This window comes from Ascaphus truei, chromosome 1 (assembly GCF_040206685.1).
Source record: "Ascaphus truei isolate aAscTru1 chromosome 1, aAscTru1.hap1, whole genome shotgun sequence".
Lineage (NCBI taxonomy): Eukaryota > Metazoa > Chordata > Amphibia > Anura > Ascaphidae > Ascaphus > Ascaphus truei.
This window is the reverse complement of record NC_134483.1, coordinates 158627804-158641264: the sequence shown is the minus strand read 5'-3', so window position 1 is coordinate 158641264 and position 13461 is coordinate 158627804. Positions and strand designations below refer to the sequence as shown.

The window sequence follows — 13461 nt, the reverse complement described above, 5'->3', positions numbered from 1 at the left end:
TTTAAGGACACTCATTTTAAGTACACTCGCGAGTAAGGACATATCGCCCAATAGGCAAACAGCAGCTCGCGCATGCGCCTGTCAGCACGTCCTGAACAGCAATACCGGCTCCCAACCTGTACCGAAGCTGTGTGCAAGCGGGGAGACTATAGAGCTTGTTACAAATGCGTTATTTACATCAGTTATGCACGTATATAACGATTGCAGTACAGTTCATGCATCGATAAGTGGAAAAAAGGTTGTGATTCACTTTAAGTACATTTTCGCTTTACTTACATGCTCTGGTCCCATTGCGTACGTTAATGCGGGGTATGCCTGTATACAGTAATATTGAGATGCGTGTGAAGAGAAAATGCTGCATTAATCGTCCCGCCAGAGGTGGACCCTTATCTCTATTTGTGTTTATTCTCCCGAATCTCTCAGATTAAGATAATCCTTTAGACGAGTCCTCCAGGTGATGATAAATTACATGTACCCTGGAAGAAGTGGTAAAACAAGTGTTGGGCTAGTCAGACTACGGCGTCGTATAGGGTGTCGGCTCCTGTAGTCTAGTTTTATTATTTTCTGGAGACGGAAGTTCAGATCTTTTTACCCTGCAATTTTATGTATAATTGATACTAGCAGAACACCAGGAGATCTCTGTTATGAAATTAAGAGTCTTGTAGTACACACAGAATTGACAAGCCTGGTGTGCACATGTGGTAAAGACCTAGTCTGGAATAGCTTTCAGTCTTGTATGCAGAGGAATGAGAGCACAGGCTTAAGGCCAACCACCAACTCTAAGTCTCCAACTGTGATACTGGGCGTAGACTGGGCAAACCTATGCAGACATGAGATGACAGCCCGTAGAAAACTATCCCTGCAATATTTTCACTGAAGCTATTTTCAGTGTGGCACTTGTTCGGTACATGTAATTCATCTTCGTCTAGAGGATATCCTTATCTGTGCGATTGGGCAGAATGAAGGATTATTAGTCCCTGATGACTTGACATTTATAAATTTGGTCTTTTTAAAACAAATGTATCCATGATTGTCTCCTAATTTTGCTATGCTGATTGCCTGTAAAAAAGTTAAATAAAGTTGATGACAAAACTTCATATGTTGTCCTGCCTTTTAAATGTAATCTCATCTCGATATACAGAGTCCGTATAAATGTACATTTAAAAAATGTTTGAGTACTGAGAGCTGCTATTTTTAACCCTCCAGTGCCTCCACACTGTGTACACCTAACTAACCTCCGCTATGGGTTAATGGACTGATCCTGCCTTAACTGTCATTGACTTGAATGGCAGTTAATGCGGATCTGGGGTATTAACTCACAACGGACCTTTGTGAATAACCCCACCAGTCACACGCACGTGCGCGACATACACACGCGGGAACAAAGTGGAGGATCCAGGGCACTACGGATTTGTAGAAAAGAAATTTATTCTAGGCACACACAACGTTTCGAGCTGTACAAAGCTCTTTCTCAAGTGACTGGCCAGTCACTTGAGTTTGGCCTAGAATAAATTTATTTTCTACAAATCCGTAGTGCCCTGGATTCTCCACTTTGTTCATATACTTTGATATTACACCAGACAGGTTTTTCCCTGAACCACGGAGCACCGGTACCTCTAATCGCAAGTATATTGCTTTTATTATACATATTTTGGTGTGCAGACATAACTCTTTATTTGAATACACACGCGGGAGACACCCGCTCAGCTTCAAGAAACGTGTGTGGATGCACTAAGGGTGGTAATATACAAAACACAGGGTGATTAAAATTCAGAGGGTCAGATAGATAGATAGATAGATAGATAGAGTAGGCCAGGATAAGGAGCCTCCAATAACAAGCACTTGCTTATCTAGTAGAGTAACGGAGGCCAAGGACCACAGAGTCAGATAAGTGGCTTTATATACAGTAGATAACTTAGTCATATCAGAGACCGTAAACGATAATCTAGTCCGTAGATCTATGTCGTGGGATACCAGCATGGTAAATGAGTGACTTACTCTTGAGAAAGCTGTACACACGAAACGTACATCGGGAAGTCTGCTAATGTCACTCCGTTATCGTCACTGGTCCTAATAGGGATACTCGTCACAACGGCTGCCCAACAGCAGCTCTCATACATGTGAACTGTCTGTAATAGCTCCCATACGTGTGTGTGTGATAATACTATTTGTGGTGCTTTTGCATCTCTCAGAAAGATCTGCAACCCTGTCAACCCATTATCGCTTGGCAAACAATGCTTCTACTGCAGCCAGGGATTCTGGATAATGCCATGCAAATGAACACTGTGTGTTACTCTTTACTTATCCGTTTCAAATGGAGTGACACACTGCTTGTTTGCATGTTTGCAGAATCCCTAGTTGCATTAGAAGCACTGTTTTCTAAGCGATAAGCGATAATGGGGAAAGACAGGGTTACGGACCTTTCTGAGACAAATAGTATTTTTATTTACTCAAGAAGGCATTGCGTTAGGCCAGTTGTTTTTTTAGCCTTTTCTTGGTTAAGGAACCCTAGAATTATATTGTGAATTTCTAGGGAAACACAACCTCCTCTTCCTCCTCTCTTCTACTCTCCCTCTCTTTTTTTTGTCCCTTACACTCCCCCTTATCTCTCTTCCTCCCCTTAGTCTTCCCTCGTTCTTCTCTCTCTTTCCACTAAAACCCAACTACACACACCCAACAATCATACCTTGGGGTATGTTCTCCAGTGCTGCTCCTGTCCGGGGACTGCAGCTCCCTCCTTGGAGCCAACTTCCGGCACCAATAGGAGGAGGGAGAGGATTGCAGTGATCACCGGACTGCTGCATGGGGAGCTGGGGAGCCAATGGGACAGATGTTCAGCTCTCCACCCCTGCCAGCCACGGGACCCTAGTGGAAAATCGGTGCTCTAGCCACAGGAGTAAAAATTGACTTGCCTTGGAAAATGAGTTGGAGGTGGGCCTTCAAATGGGTTTTGCAATTTTGCAGGGCTGCTCTTGGTGGGCTGCTGCCACTTTCTGTGTCTGTATATAGCTTTGTCGTTAAATCATGGGACATTGAGTTATTATTCCTGCTAGATAAAAAAACAAACAAACAAAAAAAATGCACACAAACACTGGGGGTTGTTTTTTGTTTTTTTTTACACGGAGATGTAAGCTTTAGGAGATGGTTTAATTTCTAAGCGTTGAACCAAATGGTGAGGATAATAAACTTTGTATTAAGATTTATTAAGACTGATCAATGACTAAACAAATGTATTGTTATTTGAAGCAGATTTTTTTTTCATTTTTCTGTTATCTTTTTTTTTTTTTAAATAGGTTTCTTCCCTAGCAGTTCCCAAGGATGTGATGCCTTTCTTCGACACAAAATGACTCTTATATCTCCATCAATACTGAAGAAATATGGAATTCCTTTTAACAAGGTACATTAGCCAGTTATTTCTAGTTCATTTTAAAATACATCTTGTTTTTTTTTCCACTAGAGGCGCTGTATTTAATGTTTCACTCGAATAGGAGCTAAGGCAGCGTTTTATTATTTGCTATTTTACCCCTTGGGTTCTTCTATTCGTAGCTACTATGTTGCGGGGTCCGGGACTCCAGGGACCCCATGACTAAGTAGCAAAGTCATCATTTTAATGCCCGTTTTTGTAGGGGAGATTGCGTTTAGTGGAGAAGTGCTATGGAAGAGTAAGACTCCTCTTTCGTTCCAACATTCGTAATGGAGCGATCACGTGGACACGAATGCTGGAGAGAGGCAGAAGCACTCTGGCGCAGCGGGCCCTCTGACAACCAAAGGGTTAAATACATATAGGGCCTTATTTGCCAAGTGGTGCTATGCAAGACACTTCCCAGCACAGAGAAGACACCTTACTGTCTAAGTGAATGGGCATAAGGTTTCTTCCAGTGCTAGGTGTCTTATGGAATAGTACAGCTTGGTAAATATGCCCATAGTGCTTGGGTACATCATCTTGAACACAAACATAACGTGACGAAAATACTGATTACTGCTAATCGATTTATTGTAATTCTAACAAAAAAAGAAATCTATCTCAACTCAAGAGATCTTGGAAGAGAGTTCAATACACAGTTGAAACAGTAAGAAATTAAAAAAAAATACAAGCGGGGGAGATTATTAGATTCACTTATTTTAATGTCTTTAGAAATGATTTTGACAGAAAAGAAATATATGAATTTGTTTTATATTTTTAAATTGGTCATATCAGGTTGTGTGAAACCATAAACTATCTTTTAATTGTCTGTCAAATAAAATCACGGGTTATGTGCAGGTTTTTTTCTCTGTATAAGGCTGCGTCCAGGGTTGCAGCAGCCGTACGGAGGCGCGCTGAGGCTGAGGGAAAGCGGGTGCTTTCCCTGGCCTTGGTTAGCGCGCCGTCCGTGGGCGTGTCGGGGGGCGGGCCAGTGACGTCACGGAGCTGGTTCGCCCTCATTGGGCGAACCGGTCACGTGACCGGCCCTGCGCTCCCATGAGCGCGAAATCTAAAATTTGGAGAAGACCTACGCTTCTGCACGCTTGCGTAGGCGAGCCCCTACTAAAGCCGCTCTCATTGCGGCTGCAGGGGCTCACTGGTGGCGCTGACCATGCCCGAGGCCTAATGTAGCAGATTAGTGATACATCTGCTTTCTGAACAGCCAGACTTGCTTAACTTGCTGTTACATTTGGTTTCATAAGAAAGAAGAGTCTGCCGTGTAATAAGGACAGGGTTGGCAATTTAAGTGGCAAAAGCTGCACAGTCTCTCTTTCAAAATGTTGCGTTACCCTGAAACCTTTAATCATTAGTAGGAGACTGTAGAATAAAACTGAATTTTTTCAGCTGGAGATATCAGTGCTTGCTTCCCGTTACTCTTTGGCAAGTCACTTTATATATCTGAGTTTTGGCCACCAAACATTTGACTGTAAACTGAAGGGCAGAGTTGAATTGTCCTCTAATATTGCACAGCTAGCATATTATGTTCAAATATAGGTCCTATAAATAGAGTCGTCGTGTCCCACTTCATGATACAACTACAATGAATCACACATTTATTTTATTGCAAATCTTTGTTGCCTTGAAGGGCAGGTAACTAAATGGCAATTTGTGCTTTAAAGTAAATGGTTCCTGTGCCCCATTGCACCTCCCCCCTTTTCGTTGTGTATTTCATATGCTGTTATTAGTAGGGTTGGAATATTTAAAAGTTTAAACTCCTGATAAACCGGTCGGTCACCTGTTTAAGACTTTGGGCACTCGGATTCCACAGCTCTGCACATCCAGACATGTTGAAGGTGGTTAGAAGACATTAGGGGTGGTCCTACTGACCTTGGAGGGGGCCATTTTAATGAGATGACATTTTAACAAGGGTAGCTGGTTCCTTGGTCTAAACATTTAAAGAACATCTGTTTTGCCAATCGTGTTGGTAAACCACAGCCATATCTGTTTGTGCTAGTAGCTGCTGCATCTTAGTGGGCACTTACTTTTCCTTTTCACTTTTTGAACCTAAATCGGGAAATTGTGTGTATCCTGAAGCCTCAGCCTTTTTACTTGGGATGCCCATAAACATTTGGCCATTGTTATTGTCAAACCTCCCACCCCTTCATAAAACGTAATAGTTTCGTTAGAAATGTAAATCAAAATTATAATTATACTCTATTTTATGATACTATTACAGTATTATCTAGGAATTACTTTTTAGTACTAAAAATGATATCCATACTTAAGCAATATAAATAAATGGATCCTCTAATGAGTCACACTATAATAAATGTGCTAATTAAAATGAATATTTAATTAGGTCAATTTATTTATGCATATAAAATATATTAAAACTTCTGCACATGTTTAAAATGTCTATTCTACTTTAGTAAATAAAGAATACCTGACTTTTTGTCTCAAAAGGTAGCCAGGAACTCATAAAATTATTTTTTCAGTATTCAACCCAAGTCAAATAACGATCTATAGAGCGAGTGAATATAAGAAAAATAATTCTATTGTATTCATCATATCACAAATAAATCGAGCCAGCCTTATGGATTTTTCGGGGGGTGGAATTGGGGCAATTCTATTCAGATGAACATGCTAGTCTGAGTTTTCTGATGCACAGACATTCACTGCAGGTGTCTCTTGAAGATAGATCACAGCAGTGCTTCTTCTCAATAGGAATGTAGTGGGTTGCTTTTTTTCAAAGAATCCGTCCTGACTTTGATGGACGTCCTGACGTTCTTCATTGTACTTTAGGTTGTTAGCATGGTAATTGCCTTGGGGTGTTTTCAATCCGTATGGAATTGTGTAATCTTAATCCCACTGGTTCCGCAAAGACTTTTCATCCCTTTGCAGTAAAAACAGTACTGTATTATTTTTTTTTTTTAAGTGGTTTAAAATTGTAGTGCTAGCTTCTTGGCAGCTTCGACATAATTTGCCTGTGTCGTCCTATTCGATATTGAAGTATTCTAAACCAAGTGTTTCAGGTAGCTGAAGATTTACTATTGCTAATCTTCATCTGGTATGACAGGGGTTTCAGAGGGTGGTACCTGATGAATTCAGTGGTAGACCTAAAACGAATGTAACCCTCCCAGCCCGGCTCTCAGGGAGTTTACATCAGTGGCTGCTGTAATATTGGCTACTCAGGATGTGTTGCCTTGTTCAGGGGGCTGGCTAGATGTTGATAAGCAATGATGGGTGCAAGGAACTTTATTCATTCAAACAGCATCTTTATTATACACAGTCTCAGTTATTATACATAGTGAATCATGTATATCCAATTAAGTGTCTTTGGGCTGCACTGTGTTTATGGCTTCCCTAGCTGTCCCCATCTTGGCCTGCTGGGAATGTCATGAGGCTTTATAATGACATTTCTATCTATCAATTAAAAGAACTTAAATCTAATTAACAACTGTCTGGTATAAGCTGAATAAGCAGATCCCTCCCTTTTATTGTTAGTCAAGTGACTGTGTTTTAGAGTATTTAAGACAGTCTATCTTGGCTGTGAGCCATATGGCTGTGTAACATAAGTGCCACATTTAAAGTGTCTGTAGAGTTAATTTTGGAGTTGAAATTGGAGGTGAAGATTAGAGGTAGATCTGGACTCTGCACAACAACAACTTTGCAACTTATTTGTACTCTTTCTATCCTCCAATAACTAGGAAGTCTCTCCTCCTGTATCCCACTATGCCCTCCCTATTGCTTTTTCTGTTTACTGTTTCCTCACTCCTTTTGTGAACGTCTCTGTTCTCTCCAACTTCCCCATTCCCCAATGCACCATTATTTATATACCTCTCTCCCAACAACTTCTTTACACCTCAATAAAAAACACCCACACAAATCCTCTATTCACACCCTCTATCTACTCTTCCTAAGCCTGAACCCAGACATACACACCAGATCTCACCCACGCCTCCCTGCCATCTTTTCCCCTGTAAATGGTGTTAACCATCTGATTTAATACTGACTAACCTTAAAACTCGCCCACTAATCAATCATCCCAATAGCCTGCACTCATAGCTATTATCCCACATCCACAGTCACTCCTACCACCCATTGTGACCAAGCACTGCCATCTACAGCACTTATTCCCTCATCTGCGGTCTCTGTAAATCTCCCATCATACCACTTAGATTGTAAATTCTTCGGGGCAGGGATTTCCTTTTCTATTGTCTGATTTTGCTGCACTTATTGTATTATTATAATTCCCGTACTGTATTTTTTGTGAAGTGCTGAGTACACTTTTGGCGCTATATAAATTAAGACATACAATACAATGATCATGTTACCTATAAGGTCTCCTTGCTCAATAGCGCTGGTAGTGCTCCATGTCGCCTGGGTCACTTGACGGGCTTGGTATTACGTCTTCTGTGATCAGCCTCCCTATCTTGGGGCAGCCTGCAACCACATGGCTTTTGGTAATGAAAGCCAGGTATGGCCCCTCCGATGGGGCTAGTCCAACTATGCCATGGGGCTGTGGATTGTTTAGCCCACTTTAGGCATAGGCTGTCTCTGTAAAACTTTGTAGTAGTATCGGACCATTTCTTTGGGAGTACAGGGTACTCCCGAACTGAAAAACAATAAAGGAATATTCAACCTATACTAAACATTGGAATTTGCATAACTATTCACAGTGAGATACCTTTTCTTTAACTCCTCCTGGGATCTGAGTTCTAGAAGCATTCCCCTAAGCATGCCCATTCTGATGTCACTGTCTGCAGGCAGAAGGGGTGTGGCTTATCTTCTGTTGAGTCACCTCAACATTGTGATGGGTAAGGGGCGTTACACAGTTAACCCCTCAAGGCACTAGTAATCCCAAAGAGGGTTACAATTAAAAAAAAACCCTTTATTTATTTGAAGCAGCACTCTTGTGCAGCTTTCCTATAATTTATAGGAAGATGACTCCTAAATTATTGGTTTGTTAAGAGCTGTCTTTTCAAATGCAGTATAAGTGAATTTATAAAACCTAAATCATTCAGATGTTGGCTTCTATAGTGAAACATGAGTGCAATACACAAGTCAGAATTTAAAATTGGTGCAGCTAATGAAACCTATTCTTAATTGGCCTATTGGTAATATGCTACTGTATATATATACATACAATATGCAAAGTATTCTGTAGCTGCAGGGAATGTCCACAGAAAAACATGTCAGTCACTATTGCTTATGGTTAGCCTGATCCATACACCTCCTACAACTACCAAGACAGGTTTTGCCCCATCTCTTGAGCAATAAAGTAGTGGACACGCTAATCCCAGCCCTTTTATGCTGGAAATGCCAAGACGTTTCATTGAGTACTATGTTATTGGAGAAAGAGTCTAAGACATGGCCTCTACATAATACAAGTAAGATGTGTTTATTTTGCCAGTACTTAACATTTTTGCATGGTTTTACTGCAAATCTCAGGTAATTAGAGAATCAATAATAAACACAGAAAAATAGAATTTGACAGCACACGAGAAACCCTTGTCCCACCTATGTATGTTCTTAAACAGATCCTTGGCTTTCTTTTATATTATAGCTTTGTCTATCTCAATCATTTTAGAATTCCCTTACTGTATTCACCTCTACCATATTTATTGGGAAGATATTCCATTAATCCACCACACGTTCTGTAAATGAGTACTTCCCCACATTTCGCTTTAGCCTGCAACCTGCAAGCTTCAGAACATTACCTCTTGTTCTAGCGTTTCTCGTTCTCTGAAATGTCCCTTGCGTAGTTTGTTGAAAACCTTCTCTTTTCTCTGCTCCATGCTCCTTTTTTTCTCTGCTCCATGCTCCTTCTCTTTTCTCTGCTCCATGCCGCATGCTCCTTCTCTTTTCTCTGCTCAGTGGCGAGAAAAGGTTTGTGAATCGTTTAGGATTTTTACATATTTCTAACCTAAAGTGTTATTAGATCTTGATCTAAGTCCTAATAATAAATAACGGTAAACTGATCAAGCAGATTAAAAAATGTTTTTGTCTCGATATTTATTTATCCAGAAATGATTAAACATTCAATATCCATGTGTGAAAAAGTATGTGAACCTTTAGATTCAGTACCTGGTGGCACCCCCTTGATTAGCAAGGACTTCAACTAAGCGTTTTATGTAACTGCTGGTCAATCTCACATCGGTTTTGAGGAATTTTGGTCCATTACTCCTTACAGGACTGCTTAAACTCTGTTACATTTGAGGGCTTCCTTGCATGCACAGCTCGTTTGAGATCTTTCCACAACATTTTGATGGGATTTGGTTCCGGACTTTGACAAGTCCATTCTAGAACATGTAATTTCTTCTTCTGCAGCTATTCTTTTGTAGATATGCTTGTATGTTTAGGATCATTGTCTTTCTGCATGACCCACTTTCGCTTCAGCTTCAGCTCATGGACAGATGGCCTGACATTCTCCTCTAGAAACATGATACAATGCAGAATTTATGGTTGTCAATGATGGCAAGCCGTCCAGGTCATGAGGCAGCAAAGCAGCCCCAAACCATGACACTCCCACTACCATGCTTGACAGTTCCGATGAGGTTCATCTGTTTGAACTCAGTGTTTTGGTTTTTGCCAAACATAAAGTTTCTCATTGACGACAAAAAGTTCTACCTTTGACTTGTAGAACTATGTGTTCTTTAGCGAACTTCAGACAGGCAGCAATGTTCTTTTTAGAGACAGGTGGTTTCCTCCTGGCTATCCATTCATGAACACCATTATTGTTCAGTCTTTCTGATAGTTGAGTCATGAACACTCACATCAGCCAAGGCTTGAGTGGGCTGCAGATCCTTGGATGTTACTCTGGGGTTCTTTGCAACTTCCTGGATGATTTGCCGGTTTGTTCTTGGAGAGATTTTGGTAGGACTTCTGGGTAGAGTGACACTGGTCTTGAACTTTCTCCATCTGTCTGACGGATGATTGGTGGAGCCCCAAATCCTCAGAAATTGTTTTCGAACCCTTTCTAGAATGATGAACATCAATAACTAATTTTCTGAGGTCCTCAGAGATTTCTTTTGATCGTGCAAACCTGTATGGTGAAGACCAAACTCACAAAGTTTCTGATCTTAATATAGGATGGGGCCTTCCAAACTCACACCTGAAAAATCTACCTAAATTCTGATGGGTTTTATTAAGTAAACCAGATGTTCCTATTTCTAGTTCTCAAGGACCACTAACAGTGCAGGTTTTAAGTATACCCCTGCTTGAGCACAGGTGGTTTAGTCAAAATGATTAGACCACCTGTACTAATGAGAGGTTAGCCCTGAAACTGCACTTAGTGGTCCATGAGGACTGGAGTTTGGAACCTCTGATGTAGACATATAATTTTAGAGCCAGCATGCAATAAATGCGATACCCATCTACAAAGGCAAATCCTCCCCCATTCATCAGTGGATGTGACGTGCCATCCCAAAGCACTTCAGCATATGAAGTCACAGAATTACATTCCTCTTAACTTTGGTTTGGGTCAGCAGTGTGCAAACCATAACAGTCTCTGGAGTATAAATGGAGCGTTTTTCTCTTTTTACTGGTAAATGAAGTATGCTTTAAATGAAGTATGCTTACCTCCTCCCTCTGTTTCTTGTATCAAATCTCCACATATTCTAGTACAGGTTTGCTTCCTCTACCTTCTGATCTGATCTCCATCCAGGTGATGACTAAAATGGTTTGAAACTGATTTGTATATTAAAGCAGCAACCCCAGCAAATTAAATATGAAGTCTTCAAAATAAACGAATAATGTTGTTCTGGTCTATTTTTTTGCTTTTCATTATTTTAGTTTTAGTTTGTTTATTTCTTCATTGGCATAAACTATTATCATTGCAGTTTTTATTGCCTTAATGTCTTTGGGTGGCTGCAGCCATCTCAACTTCCCTGGGACTCAAAATTCTAGCAACTGATAGTTCCAGAATGTTACATATCTAACACGGAAGCAATGTTAAAGCTCCAGTTCAAGTGACATGTTTTTTTAAAATAGGTTTTAATAGGTCTCCGGAGTTGATTTCAGCTCGCTGAACCCACTGTTTCACGAGATGCTTAACTGGGAAGGTGGTGCCAGTAGAAGCTCCAGCTCGTTCACTTAGGAATATCAAAACGACGACTTAAATGTCTCGTGTCAAATACGGCCCAATAGGAAACCATGACATCATGCCTTGTCTTCCTATTGGCTCAAGTGACCAGGGGTTTTAAACTTCAGTGAGATACCAGCATCCCCAACCGAGGTGAGTATCTCCGGAAGCAGGAGGTCCTCGAAACAAAAAAAATAAAAAAAATAAACCTATTTAAAAAAAAAAAAAAAAACCTTTAAACACGTAGCAAAAGGGAAAATGGAACACTTTATTTTTTTATAGTGTGTTGAGTAGATTTTCTCTACAATTGATTTGTATTTCCACATTGAACACATGCACCTAATGTAACATATGGGTGTAAAACTTGACACATGCTTTCAGTTGAATGTGGTTGTTCCCAGTTACATTTCTGCAAGTCACTTTTTCTCCCTGTGGCTCAACCACCAACAATTAGATTGTAAGCTTTTCACGGTAAGGGCTTTTTGTATCTGCAAAGTTCTACGTACAGTGCTATGTTCACTGACTGTGCTATTTAGGGGAGGGGAAATAATTATTATTTGCAATAATCTACATGCAACATGCAGCTTTTCCAACAATATTGCTAAACTGAAGAGGGGTCAGCGTTTCTTATGAACCGGTCCTGTGCACTGTTGAGCATACTTACATGTAGGGTAACCTTACTTTATGCTGATACATTTTCTTCTTCTTTCAATATGTTTTATATAGTATGATCGTTTTGTCTCTTTACCAATCGTTTTGACCACATCTATACTACAGCAGTCTGCACCATATTGCCAGTGAATTCATCAAAAGAAAATGTTAGCTCATGAAGACTCATTTTTTTTCTTATCCTGTTTAACAATATTGGTCCTGTTCTTGCTTCTTCTTTCCAAACAAGTGCAATATCTTGTGTTCTCTCTGTCCCTGCTTCGATGGCTGTGTTTTTGACATTCCTTCTTTTCACAACTCCGTTTTCCTTTTGATTCTCTCCCGCAGGTCACACAAGAGGCTGGTGAATTTATGATCACCTTCCCGTACGGGTATCACGCCGGTTTCAATCACGGCTTCAACTGTGCCGAATCAACAAATTTTGCTACAGTCAGATGGATTGATTACGGAAAAATTGCCAAACTGGTGAGTTGATGATTTGCCGCAGACTAACGTTTGATATCATGCTGTGCTGCATGAAACCTGCATTGTAAAATGACAACTTTACAACCTCCATATCATGGCTTTTGGGGTTTAGCTCAGTCTGTATTGATTGCAAGTTGTTTCACTGAGCTGGAAAGTATGTAAACGACGTTTACTTTTGTCATTTTGTAATTTATGCCAATGTAGTTTTTCTTTTTAACCTTTCAAACATTTCAAACATTTTTAGTTCCAAAATAAGGGAAATTAAATGCATTGTGGACAGCATGGTGGTATAAAACAAAAAACAGAAAGATGCATACAGTATATCCATTTGTGCCTTTAGCTGTATTTACATTAGGCAGGTACTGTATCTGTGTTGGAGTTAAAAGCTGGAATTTGCCAGACATTCATTTTTCAGTATAGTATAATAAACCATTTTTTCCCATGTATTATTTTTCCTCTTTATAGATTAACAAAATATTGGAGTTTGAGATTCTAATGAAGTTTTTTTTTTTAACTTATTTTATTTGAGTTTTCAGCGGGGGGAGGGGAAAACATTGGTCAAAATATGTCAAAAGCGTTTGTATTAAATCCTGGGCCAAAACTTGGGTTGTCATAAAGGGGAATCCTTCTTGAGGGGTTCGCTATTATTTCAAGTTTCGATTTTGCCATATACAATATGTTCAATGTGAATTTTATTGTTTCTGAGTCAAATAATGGAGACTGGTTCTTGGACTTCTCTAGCCATAGGAGAGACTCTATTGATGTTTTTAAATTACTCCTTAAATAAACGGTTACCTGAATGATTCTGAAAAGTGGCACTAGGTTAGATGCACCCTTGATA

At 40.0% G+C, this 13461-nt stretch overlaps 1 protein-coding gene across 2 annotated transcripts in view; it reads left to right on the top strand.

Annotated features, from left to right (window-relative positions):
* The window catches only part of KDM4C (lysine demethylase 4C), a 418437-nt gene that overhangs the window by 116747 nt on the left and 288229 nt on the right, over positions 1-13461 (top strand). For both annotated transcript variants that reach the window (XM_075596483.1, XM_075596492.1), the window contains exons 7-8: positions 3294-3397; positions 12483-12620. In XM_075596483.1, the coding sequence (XP_075452598.1) occupies positions 3294-3397; positions 12483-12620 (242 nt within the window). The remainder of the gene's footprint in view (positions 1-3293; positions 3398-12482; positions 12621-13461) is intronic.